Genomic DNA, 20,030 nt, shown 5'->3' on the forward strand with positions numbered 1-20,030 from the left:
GTCCTGGACAATTGTATCTCAAGGGTAAGCATTCCCCTATGATAGGTTAGGTATATTGGAGTAGGTTTGGTTAGGTTTACTGTGTTTGGTGAGGTTACGTAACGGTTTCCCCTAGGATAGGTTAGGTATGTTGGGGTAGGTTTGGTTAGGTTTACTGTGTTGGGTGAGGTTACATTACGTATTCCCCTAGGATAGGTTAGGTATGTTGGGGTAGGTTTGGTTAGGTTTACTGTGTTGGGTGAGGTTACGCTACGTATTCTCCTAGGATAGGTTAGGTAGGTTTGGTTAGGTTTAGTGTGTTGGGTGAGGTTATGTAACGTATTCCCCTAGGATAGGTTAGGTATGTTGGGGTGGGTTTGGTTAGGTTTAGTGTGTTGGGTGAGGTTACGTTACATATTTCCCTAGGATAGGTTAGGTATGCTGGGTTACCTTTTGTTAGGTTTAGTGTGTTGGATGAGGTTGGGATAGGTTTCGTCTGTTCCGTTATGTTACCCGGCGGTGCAGTATATTTTTCTGGTGGATTTTGATGCAATTTGAGTTGTTTTTTACTTCATTTTTTTTGGAAAATGCTTGATTTCACCTACTTGTCCAATCAAAGTTCATGATTGGAAAAGAGGGGTAATGAGGCATTTCCAACAAAAATGGTCAAAAACATTCGAATCGCATCAAAAACTACCAGAAAAATATATTACACTACCTGCGGTGTGTATTGTCCACTTGTAAAAATTTACCCTAATTTTTTCTGTTTCATTTATATAGTCAGTCCTCATAAATTGCGGCAATTTGGGTCTGGACCACTGCCGTGATTTACGAATTCCGTGATTTATGACTAATAACTCTTGTGTGAAAAATGAATTTGGGTCTGGACTATGGCCAACCCACCCCCACAGCACCCTACCTACACCTATCTAGGCACCATCAAACACACACATACAAACTTAGGAATACTCAGTGCATGTAGTAAATAGAAATAAGCAATGTTAAGGGATCTCACCTTAATCCTATGATGAAATTGCTTAAGTGAATGGAGTGGGGTGGTGTTGGGAAGAACATAGAACCTCTCAGCATGAGGTGGGAGTGCTCCCTGATGCTGTTCTCCTGTCTCCAGCTCCTCTGCCTCCCTCAGGAAGCCCTCAAAGTCTGCCTCAGAGATGACAGATGCTACGTCATCCACGTCCTAAGTGTGTGAAGAGCCAGGCTGTGGTTCAGGCTTAGCTTCTGCCCTTACCTGGGCAGAATAGTGGGTGATGAGTTCCTGAAGTCTCTCATTAACTCTGCGATTATGCAAGTCTTTGTAAAAATGCACAACTTTTTCTAAGTAACCAATACTCTCATTACACCTTTCCTCATCACATTCAATGGATTTCACAATCTCCTTGGCCAGGTCTACGTAAACAAGCAATTCACTGAGCTCCTTCATAGAAGGCCCAACACGTTCCTGACATTCACTTCACTCACTTCATGGTTGGTCTGCCTTTCCTAGTGCTCATTGTCTTCTATAACAGCCTCAGCATTATCAGCCTTCTCAGCAATCATGTCCATTATGTCTTTGGCTGGCTGTTGGGTCACGATTTTCAGTTTGAATGCCACGGTTTACGGTTCTCTTCGGAAAAGGCCCACTTGGGTGCCTAGGTCCATGATTTTCGTGACTTAATGATTTAAGGTTGCCGGCAGTCTGATGGCCACTTACCCGCGATTTACGAATCCGTACTTTATGAACACATGATTTAGGAGGGTTGACTGTATTTTCTTTTCCCATGAAATCCCCTGTGATATCTTGATATGCTTCACAGATAAATACTGTATATGAATCTGATTTTCATTTTCTTTTTGGCATAACTTGAATATCATTATTTTTGTGCATTTTATTAACATTTTCATTTACATCTGTCATTCTGGTCCATAACATAAATATTACTCCAGCATTTTCAAAATTTATCTATCTATCTATCTGTCAATTGCCAGATTGATCTTGCTGGTGAGTGTCTTGAGTGTGGAAGAGCTTTGTTATTTGGGAGTCATGTTATGTACTGGAGGTGGGGCTGGAGCTAGCTCTGTAGCTAGAGTAAGGAGTAGTCGGAAAAAGTTCAGGGAGCTGTTGCCTCTCCTGACATTGAAAGGGCTCTCTCTCTGTATGCAGCATGTGTTAGGAGTGTAATGCTGTAGGGTAGTGAGACCTAGGCAGTAAAGAAAGAGAATAGTCGCTGGCTGAATCTTGCTGATTAGGTGAATGTGCAGTGAGCCCTTGAGTGCAAGGCCTGGGATGGCAAGGTTTACGATGGGAGAGTTGAGAGGAAGGATGGGACTGGAGTGTATCGGTGTTGTGATGAGGAGAGGTAGATTGAGATGGTTTGGGCATGTGGAGAGGATGGGGAATGATAACTGAGTGCAGAAAGTGGGAAGTGTTAATGTTAAGGGTATGGTTACAAGAAGTAGACCGAAAAAGACCTGGGATGAGGTAATTGAGTGTGACCTCAGGGATAAGGGACTGAATAGGAAAGCTGCCAGAGGTCAAGCAGCATGGAGAGCCACCACTGGGAGACCAAGGCCGTTGGAGCCTTCAGAAACAAAGCAAAATGAAACATAAACACTGGCACGTGGGCCACCGCACATACAAGCACTAATATAACGTTTGTTTAGTACAGCAAAACAGTGATGCTTTGCGAGATGTTTACACATTATTTCAATTCACAGACGCATGGGCAGATAGGCCACCATTCATTATAGGCTATCATGATTATGTTAACATTATATACAGGTACCTCTATAGCATTTGCATAGCACAGTATAATAGTGATGCTGCACTGGATATCTCCGCTTTTACTGAAATGAATGTCAAACTAATATTGACATTCTGTTTATTTCAGATGAGGCATTGGACCCTTACGGAGTCAAGATGAACCTGGGAGCATCAGTGCGTGTGAACAAATGTGGTGTGGGTGTGGTGTTGAGTGCAATGGTGTTACTCATGATGCTTTACCGGTATGGTGGTGGAGATGAAGTAAAAAGGGATGCCTTCTCAGATATGGTCAGTCTCAAGAGCCTGCTATCTGCTGCTATTGATGCTGCTGAGCGTGGAGGCAGGATTGTGAGTACTGTATTGCAAGTAACTTGGGATCTACCCTTTTAGTGTGAGAGAGTCACAATTCATACTTTTAGGGCCATGTCCTTCAACCTAAAATAGCTGAGTCCCTGATTACTGGTGGTCATTTATGGCATGCCTGTGGTTATTGTATTTGATCAGCCCGCATCCCTCAGAACAGTACCGTCAGCATTGATAAGCAAAAGCCAAGTCCTGTGTGTTTCAGATACTTGCCATAATGGTATGTATGTATTTAGTGGGTCCAAATTGTTGTATTTCATTCATTCATTCATCCAGTCCTACGTTGCCCCATGAGGAGCATAGGAGCCCAAGGCTAGGCAAGTTGGTCCTGACATTTAAGATGAGAGTGACCAGCCTCACTCATCCCTGAGAGGCATTGCATGAGCAGTAAACCCCAACCATCCCTTGGATATAAACCTTCACAGACTCAATCCGATTGGAGTGCCGTAATTACCCACTAAACCACCAGGCACCAAAATTTGGCTATATGGTTACCACCCAGGAAGGGATAATTGGAGTTTACGAGTGGAGTGCCTGGTACCAATTAGGATAAATCCTGTAGGTTTTGTGCTTTCGTTATCGTACAGTTTTGTTATCACGTTCTAAGCCCGGTACCAGTTGTGCACAATAACCAAGGGATCACTGTATACCAAGGATAAGCTGTACTGATTTTACCTCAGGGGTGGGGTGGGGTGGGGTTGGCATCAGTTTGAGAGAGATTGATCGATATATATATATCAATACATACACAGTTTCAGTATATGAAATATTGTGTTCCTATGTTTATAAATCTTTATGCTGCTCCAACAGGTTTATGATGTGCGTGAGAAGGCCAACCTAAATGAGCAGAGTAAAGGGAAGACACGAGAAAATGCCAATGATCCAGTAACTGATGGGGATTTGATGTCTCACATCACAATGTTCTTCTCGCTACAAAGAGCTTTCCCTGCAGTAAAGGTGAGCTTACATATTTAACACCTTAACCTCACTGACTTATTTTTACATTTTATTCTTGCTGCCACCAGTTTAGAAAAGAATTCACATATCAGAGAAGTTAAAGGAATGTTCTGGAAAGCTTAAAAAAAAAAAAAAATTGTGTGAAGGTAACATGAATGGAAAAAGAATACATCATTGGCATGAAGGGGTTAACTGTACATTAATCATAGATGATGTAGCTCCAGGGGCTGGTTCAGCTGAAAGGTGAACCAAATGGACTACAGGCTGAAGTCCTTCTCAGTCAGTTCACCATCCCCCTTTTAAGGGATGGGGAAGAAATTGAGGGATAGTATTATAAACAGACAGGGATAAGTAGAGAAGTGAGGGATGCCTGCATTGGTGCAGTCATACTAAGGTAGGCAGCTCCAGCACCAGTCATACTGTACTGTAAATCCTTATGAGAGTTTTTTTTTTTTTTTTTCCAGTTTGGTTGTATGAATTCTATTTTATTATTCTTACTGCCAAGCAAGTTTATTCAGCTTGTAGCTGACTTTCCAAACTGCTGTGGTTGTATATATAACAACCTTCCATAATCCCTTCACTGCAAGGGTAGCCTCTACTAACGGAATAGAATTATGTGGTAGCAACAAAAATTATGTATAAATGATATACTGAGTCTAAAGGAGTGAAGTTCACATTAGCCACTTGCAGGAAAGTGGTGCTGCAGTGATATATGTTGTGTATATTTATATATATATATATATATACATTCAGTCCTCGTAAATCGCGGCAATTTGGGTCTGGACCACTGCTGCAATTTACAAATTCCGTGGTTTATAAATAATAACTCTTATGTGAAAAATGAATTTGGGTCTGGAGTTTGGCCCACCACCCCCCACAGCACCCTACCTACACCTATCTAGGCACCATCAAACACACACATACAAACTTAGGAATATTCAGTGCATGTATTTAATAGAAATAAGCAATGTTAAGGGATCTCACCTTAATCCTGTGACGAAATTGCTTAAGTGAATGGAGTGGGGTGGTGTTGGGAAGAACATAGAACCTCTCAGCACTTGTTCTTCCCAAACTCTTTCGCCAGCTTTGAAAACTTCTCTCCCTTCTCAGCACAACAAATGAGCTCCAAACGTTGACTGTATGACAACGGCGACTGCTTCTTGATGCCATACTGCTTAGAGCGCTTCATCGGGGGTTCGGGAGGGGCCATGGAAGGTAGGAGGCGGGGGGGAAGGTGCATGAAAAAAGGCAGGTAGCTCTCGTACTCCACGGTGATGGTCTGTAGTGTGCAGACTGGCAGGAAGAACAACAACAACATGGCGGCATTATTATGCACACTTGCCACCAGGGACGGGTGGTGACTGGTTGTTGGGTCACGATTTTCAAATTGAATGCTGCGGTTTGTGATTCTCCTCGGAAAAGGCCCACTTCGGTGCCTAGATCCGTGATTTTCGTGACTTAACAGCGATTTAAGGGTGCTGGCAGTCTGACAGCCACTTAGCCGTGATTTATGAATCCGTGATTTATAAACACACGATTTATGAGGATTGAGTGTATGTACATATACAGTGTATATATATATATATATATATATATATATATATATATATATATATACAGTAATCCCTCTAATATCCAAACGCCCAATATCTGAACATCCCCACTAACCAGACGTAATCGTCCTGGGATCCAATATTCCCAAAATGGGCCAAAAACCGCAAAAAATTAAAAAAAAATCTGACTTTTTTCTCACCCTTAATTTGAAATTGCCGCCTGATGCCGAACAGCTGTTACACCTTGGTCCCTTCACCCCTTCCTTCCTCCCCCTTCCCCCCTCCCCTATCAGGGTTGCCATTTGGTATTTTTCATTACCAAGTGTGGGCCAATTTGGTAATGAAAAATTCGTTTGGTAATGAATCAGAATAATGCATTACCAAATGGATTTTTCACATGTATGAGGATACACCGCTCGCTGGTGCAGTGGTAACGTTCTCGCTTGCCAACTGGTGGACGGGAGTTCGCGCCTTGCTCAGGTTGCGAAAAGTTTCACTGACGAAGTGGGTGGTTACTGTCCCCCTTGAGCAAGGGGACGGGTGTGTGGGTGTGTGAAGGTCACAGCCTTGCCCTTAGATCGGACTATATGAGCTCTCAGCTCCCTTCCGGGAGGGTAAAAGCTGACGATCACGACCATCATGTGATCCTGACCAACCCGGTGAATTACACAGGATGGAGATGGCGGATTGTTTGCTCTCTCTGATTAATCTGCTAGCCTACATAGCGTGAAAATAATCAACATGCTGTTAATTATAAGGAGAGTGATTACGAATTTGGTAATGAAAAGTTAAATTTGGTAATGAAAGTTGAGGAGATTGGTAATGTGGCCGTTGCGATCTGGCAACTCTGTTACCCCGCCATCATCAACATTCACAGTCTAACTCCGATCGAGAGCAGATGCTCATAGCAGTGCAAGCCACAGGTGCTGCAGTTGCTTGATGGCGACTGGGAGGACCCTGTGCCACCAGCCCTACCCTGCTGGTGGTGGCAATCCGAGGTACCACCTCATTTAATAGTAGTAATGCAGCAGCCATTGCTAAAAGGAGTGGGAATAGATGGTGTGATATCTTTTGTGCATGTAGTGTGGTGTAGACAGTTGAAGTCAGAGGTATTAAGAGAGCATGCTGGCATACTCTCTGTGTAAATGAGAGCACTGAAAATGTTCAGCAGAGGGAGATGGTCAGAATTAAGTCCTGAGGGGTGGTGAAACGGGAGCTCCAGCTTTCCCTATCACCAGGTTGCCATCCACCTCGGGAGTATTGTCCTGTTCGACTGGTGCTACAGTCTACTCCTCAAAGATTCTCTCACAAGTATGATGAAAGACATTCCCAAAGATTCTTCAGTTGTTTAATAAATAAGGTTGTTTTTTAAATTGAGGATTCAATTTATAAGTGCTATTTTAGGCCAATTTTTGGCCTTTCTTGGCCAAGAGACCCAAGGGCCCAGCAGCAGACAGCTTGGCTCCTCTAGTTCACTAACTATGCTTGCTTTGTATCTGTGGTATTATTACTAAGATTCTTTGTTAACTGAAACATATAACCTTTAAATCATTGTTATTGTTACAGTAAAAGCTCAGTTATCCGGCATCGGCACATCCGTATGACCGGAATGCAAATTCAATCTGGCATGGGGTCGAAAATATTCCAGATACCGGTCGTCCCCCTATAATTCTTGATTAGTTCTGTACAGTACAGGATAAAGTAGTGTATGCAGGTAAGTTTTCAAAATTATTTTGGCCTGTAACATTTGCTAAATTTTTCATTAAATAATTTTTGGTAATGTTTGCTGGTTTGTGTTCAGTCCCCTCCCCCATACCCATACCCCTTCCAGCCCCCCACTCGTCATTCTTAACTGGCAGTTACACCTGAAGCTAACCTCATACTTTACACTCATAGTCATATTACTAATACACGAATATAAAACACTAGGATATGTAAAAAGTTTATAATATGACTATGAACATGCTGCAGCAACAAATTAATGCATTATAACGTTGACAATAAAACAAAAACGTTAACAACGACCATCCCAGGCCTCATGCGTTGGGTGTTTGCATGAATCCATGTCTGTGCCTGTGTGTTTGGGTGTGATTATTTCTGTGTTTTTCAGTGTGTGTGTGTGTGTGTGTGTGTGTGTGTGTGTGTGTGTGTGTGTTTGCAAAGCAGTGCACCCAACACAGGAGATCTGAGGTGGCCGTTGTTAATGTTTTTGTTTTACTGTCAGCGTCATACGAGTAATGCATTAATTTCTTGCAGCAACATGTTGATAGTTATATTCTTTTAACATATCCTAATGTTCTTTGTTTGTATTAGTAGTGGGACCAAGAGTGTTAAGCATGAAATCAGCTTGAGATGTAACTGCTAGTTAAGAATGACAGGTGGGGTGGGGGGTTGGGTAGGGGTATGGGGGATGGTCAGGAGCTGGGGTAGTGGAGGGTGGAGCTTGTTTCGTCCTCCCCTTCCCTCTTCCCTGGGTATTCTGAGGTAGGAAGGGGGCACCCCTGGGCAGATATTAGTGAGCGTGAGTGTACCTGTACTGTATCTTACCCGTACTGTATCTATCTATCTATTGCCAGACACCATAATCCCATAAGGGGTGGCCATTTGATTTTGAGTTATTTATTTTGCAGGGACAGGCACTAACTCTACACCAGCCCACTCGTTGACACGTAGGGAGCACGTATGGTTTGGTTATATGGTTACCACCCAGCATTGTAAATGGTTTCTTGGCTTACAGGAAAGCATTTGGCTTGTCACTCAATGTAAAGCCACCTGTAAAGGAAAGAAAAGCAATGAGAAGTGACAGGAAAGATGGGAGAAATGGGAAGAGAGGAGGGCAGGCACAGAAAAAGAATGATAAAAGCTAAGGAAGAAGTAGGCAGCAGTACATCAAGTGAGTGGATGATGGTTGCCACCACCTACCACTCACTAATACTGAATAATATACTTTATGAAAGAAAGTCCCAAGTTTGGTACTGTTTCATTTGTTTGACCTCCCAGAAAATTTGTAAATGTAACATTCGATTATCCAGAAAATTCCACATCTGGAATGGAAGAATCCCGATGCATTCCAGTTAATTGAGCTTTTACTGTACTATGATTCATTGGTGACTGATATCCATAACCATTATCAGGTAATCTCAGAAGAACACTCATTGAAACCCAGTGACCCCTCCACCATCGAGCCAGCTGACATTCTGAATCCAGAGGTGGGAGCAGCAGTGTCCGAAAATGCTTTTGTACCAGCAAAGGATATCAGAGTGTGGATAGACCCCCTCGACGCCACTCAGGAGTACACTGGTGAGGCACAGGATAAGGGATGGGACTCTCAGGGATTATTATGACTGATTCCCTGTCCTAATTCAGATTAATTTTTTGCGGAGAGTACAAGAGATAAGGAAATTTTCTGTAGCCTCCCTTTCTTGTTCTTTCTGCAGAAAATAGGTATCCATCCATCCATCAGCCAATTCAGTTTTGCCCCGTACAAACAGGAGGATATGGACCTGGGACTAGGCCAGTCACTTTCAACACTTAAGGCAAGGGTATCGCTTTCAACACTTAAGGCAAGGGTAACCAGCCTCATTTGCCTGAGTGGTATTATGCGAGCAATAAATGCCACCAGTCCTACAGATGGAAACTCTTACAGGCGCAATCCAGTTGGAGTGCCTTAACCCACTAGACCATGTGGAATTATTTGGTTATATGGTTACCACCCAGCATTACAGGAAACCATATGGCTTATCACACATTGTCGAGTCACCTGGAATAAATATCCATAACCTACATTAATTTTCCTCATAACATAGATTTATTTTTACAGGAGACACTGAAAGACCCTGTGTTCCTCTTTCGTTGCCGAGGGTTAGATTTATTTTTCCAGGAGACACTGAAGGACTCTCTACTTTTCTTTCCATATCCAGGGTTAGATTTATTTTTACAGAAGACACTGAAAGACTCTGTACTCTTCCCTTGTCCATCGTGCAAAAACAAGTCACAGTTACAACATGGAATTGATCTTAAGAATGTTAATGGATCTGGCCTCAGGCATCCTAATCCCCTCAATCTGATGCTGTATGTTTTAATTTTGTCCTTGCTACATCGATAATTTTATTTAGATTTGCAATAATTATATGGAGTTTTTACACCCATTACCCACTGAATCTCGTATGGTTGCTGTTGATGTGGGCCCAGGCCCATGTAGATAAAGGGTGAGGTGAAGGTGAATCATATTACTGTATTACTGTGGGCCCTTGTTTTACGTGGGTAATGTGGGGGGTAAGTTCTCTGTGTAAACAAATTATTGCATTAATGGTCCCATAAGATACATTGTTATGTGACTAAAGATGCATCTTTCAAATCTGCATCCCATAATATGCCTCATTGCATCAGGGTAGGTGGTGGCGACCATCATCCACTCACATGATGTAGTACTGCCTACTTCTTCCTTAGCCTTTATCATTCTTTTTCTGTGCCTGCCCTCCTCTCTTCCTATTTCTCCCATCTTTCCTGTCACTACTTAATGCTTTTCTTTCCGTTACAGGTGGCTTTACATTGAGTGACAAGCCAAATGGTTTCCTGTAAGCCAAGAAACTATTTACAACACTGGGTGGTAACCATATAACCAAACCATATGTGCTCCCTACGTGTCAAGTGGGTTGGTGGAGGGTTAATGCCCCTCCCTGTAAAACAAATAACTCAGAGTCAAATGGCCACCCCATACGGGATTATGGCGTCTGGCAATAGATAGATAGATAGATAGCATCAGGGGGGTCACCTACCAGTTAGCGGTAGGGGGGTCATTGTCATGTGGGTCGGGCATAAAATTTCAAATAGGCATAAGTCACCCGTAGGCAGAAGAAAGAGGAAAGAAGGAAAGAAAGACATCTCTCCTCTTCTGTCCTTCTTTCCTTCTTTTCTCCTCCTTCTGCCTATGGGTGACTTTACACTCCCTCTTCTGTCTTTCTTTCCTTCCTTCTCTCTGTGGGAGCCTCTACACTGACTGACAAGCCAGATGGTTTCCTGTACACCAGGAAACCATTTACTATGCCAAATGGTTTCCTGTACACCAGGAAACCATTTACTATGCCAAATGGTTTCCTGTACACCAGGAAGCCATTTACTATGCTGGGTGGTAACCATATAACCAAATTATGGCACCTGGTGGTTTAGTGGGTAATTAAGGTGCTCCAATCAGATTGGGCCTGTGTTGGTTTATATCCAAGGGGTGGTTGGGGTTATTGCTCACATAATGCCACTCAGGAATAAGTGAGATTGGTCACTCTCATCTTAAATGTCAGGACCAACTTGCCTAGCCCCGGGTTCCAATGCTTCTTATGGAGTGACATAGGATTGGATGATGGATGAAATCATCAATTTTCACCCAATTTACTCCAACCTTGATATATGCAATCATTGACTAGATATCCTGTTGTGTTTATATGTCAGCACTAAAATGACTGCCGGGGATGGGTTTGCTGTGCCTTGGCACCACTTCTTGTTTTTAAATTAAATCCACATTAAATTACAGGAAAGCATCCCATTAATGCTTATTTGCTATCTGTAAAACTATTTTGATTATTCTCAAGATTACAGTGGCAAACAGAAGGAAAATTTTTTGATATTTTGGAACAACCCAAATGTACGTCCGTATGCATGTTTTCCCAAAGTGTATCCCTATCTTTTTCAATGTAAATATTATTTTTCATTACCTGAGACTGTACATACCATATTTTCCAATAATAATAAATCTGTCATGCACTTACCCATTCATTTCTTTGACCAGAGGACCTACGAGAGTATGTGACAACAATGGTTTGTGTTGCTGTTAAAGGGTATGCCACCATCGGAGTCATTCACAAGCCTTTCATGCACCTCACAGCCTGGGGATGGGCAGGGAAAACTGTTTCACCCAATTTAAAGGTTTCCTCCAAAAAGGTAACTATATTTTTATCTATCTATCTAAATATCCATATCTATCTATCTATCTATCTATCTTGCCAGACGCCTTAATCCCGTAAGGAGTGGCCACAAACAAATTGCCTTCATGTCGCCCTATCCCCTGCCATTTCACTATCGTGCTCCCAGCTCACACCCCTCTCCCTCATATACTTCTTCACTCCATCCCTCCATCTCATCCTTGGCCTCCCCCTCCCTCTGCCCCCTTCCATCTCATCCTTGGCCTCCCCCTCCCTCTGCCCCCCTCCACCTCACTCGCATACACTCTCCTTGTCAGTCCCTCACACTCCATCCTCTCCACGTGGCCAAACCATCTCAGTGTATTTCTGCTAATGCTTCCTATCACATCCACATCCACACCACAACACTCCTTCTCTTCCTCATTTGTCAGTCTGTCTCTCCATGTGACTTCACATGCTCCTCTCAAATAACCCATTTCCATGGCTCTCACTCTTGACTTGTGTCCCTCCAACAAGATCCAAGCTTCACTTCTATACGTTAGAGTAACATTTTCACATTCATGCACACTTCCCTGTTTCTTACTACCACTTTCAAAGAACCAGCAACCTTCTTCCATGTTGTACCCTTTCGAGCACTTCACCCTCTAAACTTCCATCCTTACTCACCACACTACACAGGTACTTAAATGCACTCACATTTTGCATTTCCTCCTCATCCAACCTCACTGTACATTCACTGACTTCACTTCTCTCGAAGACCATCACTTTACTCTTCCCTACATTCACCTATAGATTTCATTTCTTACACACTCTCCCAGACTCATCCACCAAGCCTTGCAGCTCCGCTTCGTCTTCACTCAACAACACAGTATCATCTGCAAACAACAGTACTGGGAGTTTCCAAACACTGCCCTCTCTCACCAGGGCCACTCCAACATCCACTGCCCTACCTTGTATCTCTTTTATAACCCCATCCATATACAGATTGAACAACCATGGGGACATGGCACATCCATGTTTCGACCCAACCTTCAGATAGAAAAATTAACTCAGTTCACTATCAACACGCACTGCAGCCTTAGCATCCTCATACACACTCTTCACGGCATTCAACAACTTCCCATCTACTCCATATTATTCTTAATACTTTCCACAATCCTTGTCTATCCACCCTGTCATATGCTTTCCTGAAATCCATGAAGGCCACATACAACTTCTTTCCCTTCTCTAGAAACTTTTCCACTAAAGATCTAAGAATGAATATCTGATCTGCATAACCTCTTCCCTTCCTAAAACCTCCCTGTTCTTCTCCAACTAATTCCTCTGTTATTTCTGTAACTCAATCAATAAGCATCCTACCATATACTTCTCCTATTACACTATGAAGACAAATACCCCTATGATTACCAAACACTTTCCTCCAGGTCTGTGTTAAGATGTCAAATATCAACGATACTAAGACAAAGTTTGAATCTCTAATGTCTTATATTAAGATTTGGATGGCTAAGAGGAAACTTAAGCTGAATGATGGTAAAACTGAGATCATCATGATCAGAGGAAACAGAAGGGTTGATGACACTGACAATGCCCTGGCTTTGAACATTGGCGTGTCACAGTTTCACCCAGCCAGTTCTGTTCGCAATCTGGGTGTTTATTTTAATTCTAAGTTAAATTACAAAGAACATATTAATCAGGTTGTAAGAGGGTGTAACTTGCATATCAGAAATCTGTACTCTGTGAGAAAATTCCTGAATAGACGGTGCCTCTTAACATTGGTCCATGCAGTGGTCTTGTCTCGTGTTGATTATTGTAATTCACTGTGGGTTGGTCTTCCAAATAATATACTAACAAAAGTTCAGTCTGTGTTGAACAGGGCAGCACGACTTATCTTTGGTCTCCCCCCGAGAACCTCAACTACCCCGTTTCTGATTTAGTTGCATTGGTTACCAGTAAAGGCTAGAATTGAATTTAAACTGTCTTATTACATTCAAGGTTCTTAAGTTTGGTGAACCGAAGTATCTTGCTGAATTGTTAAAACTCCCATCGACACGCCCGGGTGTGATGTTAAGCAGTGAAGATGATTCCTTGCGTCTTGATGAGCCAGGAGCCATTCACCTGTCATCTTTCTCTGATCGTTCTTTTGCATATACAGCCCCTAGATTATATAACAGATTGCCATTGTCCATAAGACAACTCTCTACTGTTGAATCCTTTAAGAGACAGCTGAAAGCCTTTCTTTTTTCAAAATGCTATGACCTGGAGAGAGGTACTATGACGGATGATTATAGGGTTTAATTATTGCCACTTTCATGTATATATGATGTAGCTTGTATTATATACAAGAAATGTCACAATTCTTGTAATTGTAAAAATAATGTATGGGTGTCGAGCGCTAGTGAATTCCCAAAGGAAGAACTGACGCTTTTGAGAAACAAAAGGCCAGGTTATTATTATTATTATTATTTAAATTTGGGAGAAACTGTCAGGTCAGTTTAATAAGTAACATTTAGTTTTGAATATGCAGTTTCCCTTTGATTACTATGCACTTTAGAAAAACAGAGCATATAGTCAAAATTAAAACTTGCTTTACTTTGCAGTACAGTACAGTATACAGATGGAGGGTGAAAGACTGACGAAGAGAGTGTATGTGAGTGAGGTGGAGGGGGAAAGAGGGAGGGGGAGGCCGAGGATGAGATGGAGGGATGGGGTGGAGAGGTATATGAGAGAGGGGGGTGTGAGTTGGGAGCAGGGGAGTGAAATGGCGGGGGACAGGGCAACTTGGAGGCGATTTGTTTGTGGCCACCCCAAACGGGACTGAGGCGTCTGGCAATAGATAGATAGATAGAACAGCCAGTCCTTTATTGCCCCTTTCGGCATTGGAACTTCGAGGCAAAGTAATTATAATCCAATTTATTATTCCCTCTTGTTGCAGTTGATGCATGTCATCACTATCAATCAATAGAGGTATTTCATTCAGGCTAGAGAATTTGTTCATCTGAGAGATATTGTATCAGTTCAAGGTGTTCAAATGCCATCACAAGTAACCCTGTCTTTGCTATTGGTGCATCTAAGAATTTTACCTACACCAACACCAAATTACAGTACTTCATAAAGTTGTGACAGCCAAGCAGTTGAAAGGTTAAGGGTTTATCTCATTCTTATATTTTTCTTAGGCTGGTGATGACGATGTGACCAGAGTGATCATCTCCCGCTCCCACACGGGTCAGGTTGCAGCACTGGCTACAGCTGCTTTTGGTGATAAGACCAATATTACACTGGCGGGAGGTGCAGGTGGGTTGTGATTGTGATTTTCAAGTTAGGGCCTAAAGTTGTATCGTAAATGGCTTTTGAGATTTCATAGCAATTGTTCCTTAGTGGTTTATTCAGCACATTGCAAATCAAAATCCTCATGTTTGTAACTAATGCACTCTGTGGTGATATTAAAACAGACACATGAGAATACAGTAAACTCTCCTGGCAACATCCAGTGCTGCTGTCTCGGCTCTGTTAAAGCAACATCCAGCAAAATTATCCAATATCCGGAGCCAAAACGGGATGTAACCGGTGGTTCAATGCAATGTCCGGGGTTGAGGTGCATCAGCCAGCTCGTAAATGGTAGCCAATAGGCGCTGTATTACTGTACTGTATCACTTCTTTATTGTATTTCATGCTTAATTTTCATCTTTTACACATGGGAAAGTTTGTAGGATAGAGGTTCGAGATGGATATTAACGCAATATCCAGCTCATTGCCGAATATTAAGCCAGTGAGGGTTACTATGCAATATCTGGCATTTTACTTTAACCGGCGTAGGGATTGGCTGAATTGCACCGAATGATTGAGAGTTTACTGTATTATGGTACTGTGCTGTTATAATGTGTAAAGTAATTGTGAAGAAAAAAGTACCCCATTGCCTTGTATGCCACCTGGAATATTACTGTTAGCTCTTTCAGCTTAATTTTGACCCTTAATTACCGTATTTCCTGTCATATAATGCACACTGGTGTATACCATAATGCACACTGGTGTATAATATGCATTCATAATTTGGGTAGGGATCGTTTTGTTTCAGTTTGTTTATAAAGGCTCGAACATGCTTACATGCGTTGGCCTTAGTCACCCAGTGGCAGCTGTCCATGCTGCTCAATATCAGGCAGCTTCCCTACTAATTCCCATATCCCAGAGGTCACACTCTACAACTTCGTCCCAGGTCTTTTTCAGTCTGCCTATCGCAACCCTACCCCCAACGTTAACGCTTCTTACTTTCTGCGCCCAATTGATATCCCCCCAGGCAGACTTTCCTGATGTACCAGAAGACTCGCCATGTCGTAAAAGTACCCCCGATAATACCAATACACCATTCCTGTATGAGACAGCCCTAGCATGTATTCAATAGGGATGGTGGGTGTTAGTGCTGAGATGGTGACATGTGGAGGTGTAGGAGGACAATGGGCCTTGGAATAGGCCACTGCCCATGAGAAACAGGCCCTGAAGCATTTGCCCAGAGTCGGACACACACACACACACACACACACACACACACACACACACACACACACACACACACACACAGAGTCTACCACTCCTCATCAAAACACCAATACACTCCAGTCCCATCCTTCCTCTTAATCTATTGGAGTTTCTGGTCTGTGCAACTTGACCATAGTAGCTTTGTAATCCGTACCCTCCAGAGAGACAGGCCAGAGGGCTGATGATTTTGTACCCGAGACATAGGAGTGCAGACCTTATGAGGGAGAATTACAGTCAACATCTCATCCAGGACATAACAGAACTTTGGGGTTGATGCTTCTTCACAGATAGAACCTCTGCCAGTCTTGAGTAGAATCTCCCTGCCTCTGGACCTATCCCACATGCTGTTGTGAACACAAGGGGAGTGAATCGACCATGGTCCACATGTTGGATCCTTTCTTGATAGTTTCTGTTTTCTTCTTGTTCATTCCTTTTGTGTACAGCCTGGAGAGACAGTTCGCAGTGACATGCTGCCATAAGATCAAATATCCGGGTGTCAAAGAAAGCCCGCTGTCCATGTGTCTGGAAACCTCAAGCACTGACATCCACTTTTGTATCGTTCGATGTGTTTGCTGTTCTGTAGATGAAGTGCTTATCATCTAGAGGGAGCAGAGAAGGCTCTTTGGTGACATGATGGCATATTTTCTGTAGCATTTTTGCAGTGAGGTCACGTACCTCATATTGAATGCAAACAATGCCTTCCTTCTTGCAAACTGTTGCTTGCATCAAAGACAGTGCCACAGGCACAATGTTGAGGTAGGCTGTCTACTTCTACTATCTACCATTTACTATGACCGTACTAATATTTAGTACTACTACTACTGCTGCTATTAGTACTACTACAGCTACTACTGCTACTACTACTACAACTACTACTACTACTACTACTACTACAACTACTACTACTACAGTAAGGAACTGTTGATCCTAATGGCCATACCCATGCACAGAGTTCATATTTCAAGCACCATACACATCATTGCAGCTTTTTTGCACCCATCTGTACAACCACCACACAGAATTTTAAGGCAATACAGGTATGTATAAGTTCAAAGGATGGTGTTACCTGAAATTGAGTTTCTTGGATTTATAGTTCAGTATCAAGATTCCTCTCAAGTTAAGCTTGGCTCTCATGGATTTTTCCTGTGTTCCTCAGAACAAATTGCTCCTGTACTGTACTGATGTTTTGTACTTTTTGCCAACTTTTATTGTGTTTTTTCTCCTTCATTATCATTGCCCTCCCTTCTGACTTTCTTGTTTCTTCTGTACTGTTAACCATCTACTCTGTCCTTTTCCCCTCTCCAGGTTTCAAGACTTTGGAGGTGATCAGTGGGCGAGCAGATCTTTACTTGCACACAACTCTTATCAAGAAGTGGGACCTTTGTGCTGGGAATGCTATTCTCAATGCACTTGATGGCAAGATGACCACACTTGAAGGGAAAATCATTGACTATGGGAATGAGCTTGAACTTAAGAATGAGGGTGGACTTCTAGCCTCCTTATATGACCACTCCAAATATTTTGGATTACTGCAAGAAGCTAGGAAGAAAGAGGGGTAATGAAAATGTCCAAATGGTGAGTAGTGTTGTGTTCTCGCTGTTTTTTGTAATGAGATAGAATCCCAGCATAGAATGTTAGCATATTTTGACATGTGATTATGACTGTTAATCAGTGTAGTGCAGCTGTCACAGACCCTAAGAACTTGTAACCCTTATAACCCAGTGTTATTCTTGTTATTTCCAGATTATTTTAACCTAAGGATAGATTTTTTGAAAAATGGAGAGGTTTAATGAAGATTTCAATAACTCTTTCAGTATTTGAGATCTCTCCTAAGTTATATAAAACTGTCTGGAGGTAGCAAGACTGAACCACAAAAAGATGTCACCATACTGAAGGGATCAAGGGCTATAGGGAGGAGAGAGAGAGAGAGGAGAACAGGGATAAAACTTCAAACAGTTAGTCATCTGTATGTGTTGGTATGGTAGAATTTAGATAACTATACTTGTGCTGTAGATTTAATGTAATCATGTAGACTGTTCATTGCAAGCAGTGCAGGTACCTGATGCTAGTGCAGGACACCAGGAATGAATAGGATCTGAATCAGTGAGATCCCTTTAACCCGTACCGCGCTGGGCAAAAAGAAAGAAAGAAAAAAAACTGATACCCCTCTGTGCTTGGTGCCACACTACTGAAATCTTCAAGGTTACTGAGAAAGCAGAGCGTCTGTGAGGTTGTGAACCAATTTTGGATTTTTTTTGTGGGTAAATGGGCTTAATATATAAATATAAGGTCCATGGCACTAATAAAAGTAGTCGCCAAAGTTAGAAAGTTGGTTGAATCGAGTCAGGTTGGTGCCACTCGACCTCAGAAACCTTCAAGGTTACTGAGAGAGCAGAGCATCTGCGAGCCTGTGAAGACTCACTCACCTCCCGCGCTCCTAAATCAGTGTTGTAAGCATAGTGGAGAAATGTCTGAAGTTAGTGAGATACGACATTACCTTCCATTTTACTTCGGTTTCTTGCACTGACTTGTTAGTGCTACAGGATGTAGATGTACGTCACCAGCGTTTTTGAAGGGGACATAGATCTACTTCGCTAGCATGGTACGGGTTAATGGCCCCTAGCATCGAACAACGCCCTTCAGTTCAGTATGAGTGCCATGGATGTTGAATTAGCATGATCTGTTAGAAACTGCAAACAGTTAAGGGAAGAAAACAAAGATCAGTGGTGTTTACATAAATCTACTCTACTGTCCCAAGCACTCAGGCATTCATTTCATCTTGCTTGTTATCGCCCATTGGTTTACATGTTATTGGCAAGTGCATAGCCATTTTATGAATTTTTCTGTGAATCATAACAAATCACAGGCTGAGTTTAGGAAGCTAAAAACACATTGCAAGGTGCGCCAGACGATTCTCTTCACATAAATATATGAAAAAAAAAATAATAATTTTCAAAAAAAAAAAAAATGTTCCCAAGGCTGGCCTGTTGTGCACACGAATGTATTACCTCACGACCATTGAGGGGTTAAACCTTCTTTATATTGAATTGATCAGGGGGAAAAGAGTCACATTAAGTTTGACATTTGACAGTCAACAAAAATTATGAACCTAGGTTTACGAGTATAAGCATACCTACCCATGTCGATTAAGCACTTTGCAGTGCATCACAAGTCAGTATTGTATACTGAACATTCATGTGCAGTATACTGTGTCACAAGAAATTTTAAATTGGTAAGATGATAAAATTAACCTTCTCAGTACCGTGCAATGCAACCTCCATCGACCCACCCCCTCCTCCTCCGGAAGTGAGGTACAGTGGAATCTCCTAAATCACACGTTTCTAAATAGCGGATTCATAATACGCAGCAGCAGCATGCAATTTTGCAACATCAGTAAATCGCAGAAAATACACAACATTCACGGATGCAGCCATCAGAAGTGACGCTTTTCTGATGTCTCATGTTGTATGTGCCACCGTTACCTCAAGTCCACGCATCTACCTGGGCATAAAGCAATCATAGTTAAGCATGGCAGTTACTAAACCAGTCATATTCAGGCATAGCACTTCCTATAAGCCAATCACAGCACTACCTTCCCATGCCAGGCGTGAAGGTTGTTAGTGTTTGCTTGTAACCAGTTTGATGTACGTTTGGAGATAAGAGGGGCGACTTTTCTGAGATGACAGACCCATACAGCAAGCTCGCCCCTAACGCGAGGGTTTCGTTCCAACAGTGCCGCATTCAGCGCGAAACCACGTAAGTTTTAACTACTCCTTATTTTGCTCCCTAGACCTCCTAAATGTGGTGTTTTGCTGTTATCTGCCATTGGTAATCGACATGAAGCACTGTAAGTGGTTAGAAAGTTTATTTAAAGTTATAACTTACAAATACAGTACTGCACAGCAAAACTTCAACGCACAAATATGTAAACACAAGGCAACATTCTGATGCTGATTGGTTTTGGGACAATTT

At 42.3% G+C, this 20,030-nt stretch overlaps 1 protein-coding gene across 1 annotated transcript; it reads left to right on the forward strand.

Annotated features, from left to right (window-relative positions):
• The first annotated feature begins 2,896 nt into the window (after positions 1 to 2,896).
• LOC145397830 (putative inositol monophosphatase 3) lies at positions 2,897 to 17,768 on the forward strand. Its single transcript, XM_080270866.1, has 6 exons — positions 2,897 to 3,088; positions 3,914 to 4,060; positions 8,748 to 8,913; positions 11,396 to 11,547; positions 14,702 to 14,819; positions 17,364 to 17,768. The coding sequence occupies exons 1-6, from the start codon at positions 2,897 to 2,899 to the stop codon at positions 17,615 to 17,617; spliced, it is 1,029 nt and encodes a 342-aa protein (XP_080126992.1). The 3' UTR covers positions 17,618 to 17,768.
• The last annotated feature ends 2,262 nt before the right edge of the window (positions 17,769 to 20,030 follow it).

Source organism: Coenobita brevimanus, chromosome 5, assembly GCF_032717465.1.
Source record: "Coenobita brevimanus isolate Jiangsu-jjx chromosome 5, ASM3271746v2, whole genome shotgun sequence".
Classification (NCBI taxonomy): Eukaryota; Metazoa; Arthropoda; class Malacostraca; order Decapoda; family Coenobitidae; genus Coenobita; species Coenobita brevimanus.

Coding starts and splice junctions, on each gene's coding strand:
- LOC145397830 (XM_080270866.1), top strand. CDS start 2,897: ATGAACCTGGGAGCATCAGTGCGTGTGAACAAATGTGGTGTGGGTGTG. Junction 8,914..11,395: donor CGCCACTCAGGAGTACACTG/GTGAGGCACAGG, acceptor TTCTTTGACCAG/AGGACCTACGAGAGTATGTG. Junction 14,820..17,363: donor TACACTGGCGGGAGGTGCAG/GTGGGTTGTGAT, acceptor TCCCCTCTCCAG/GTTTCAAGACTTTGGAGGTG.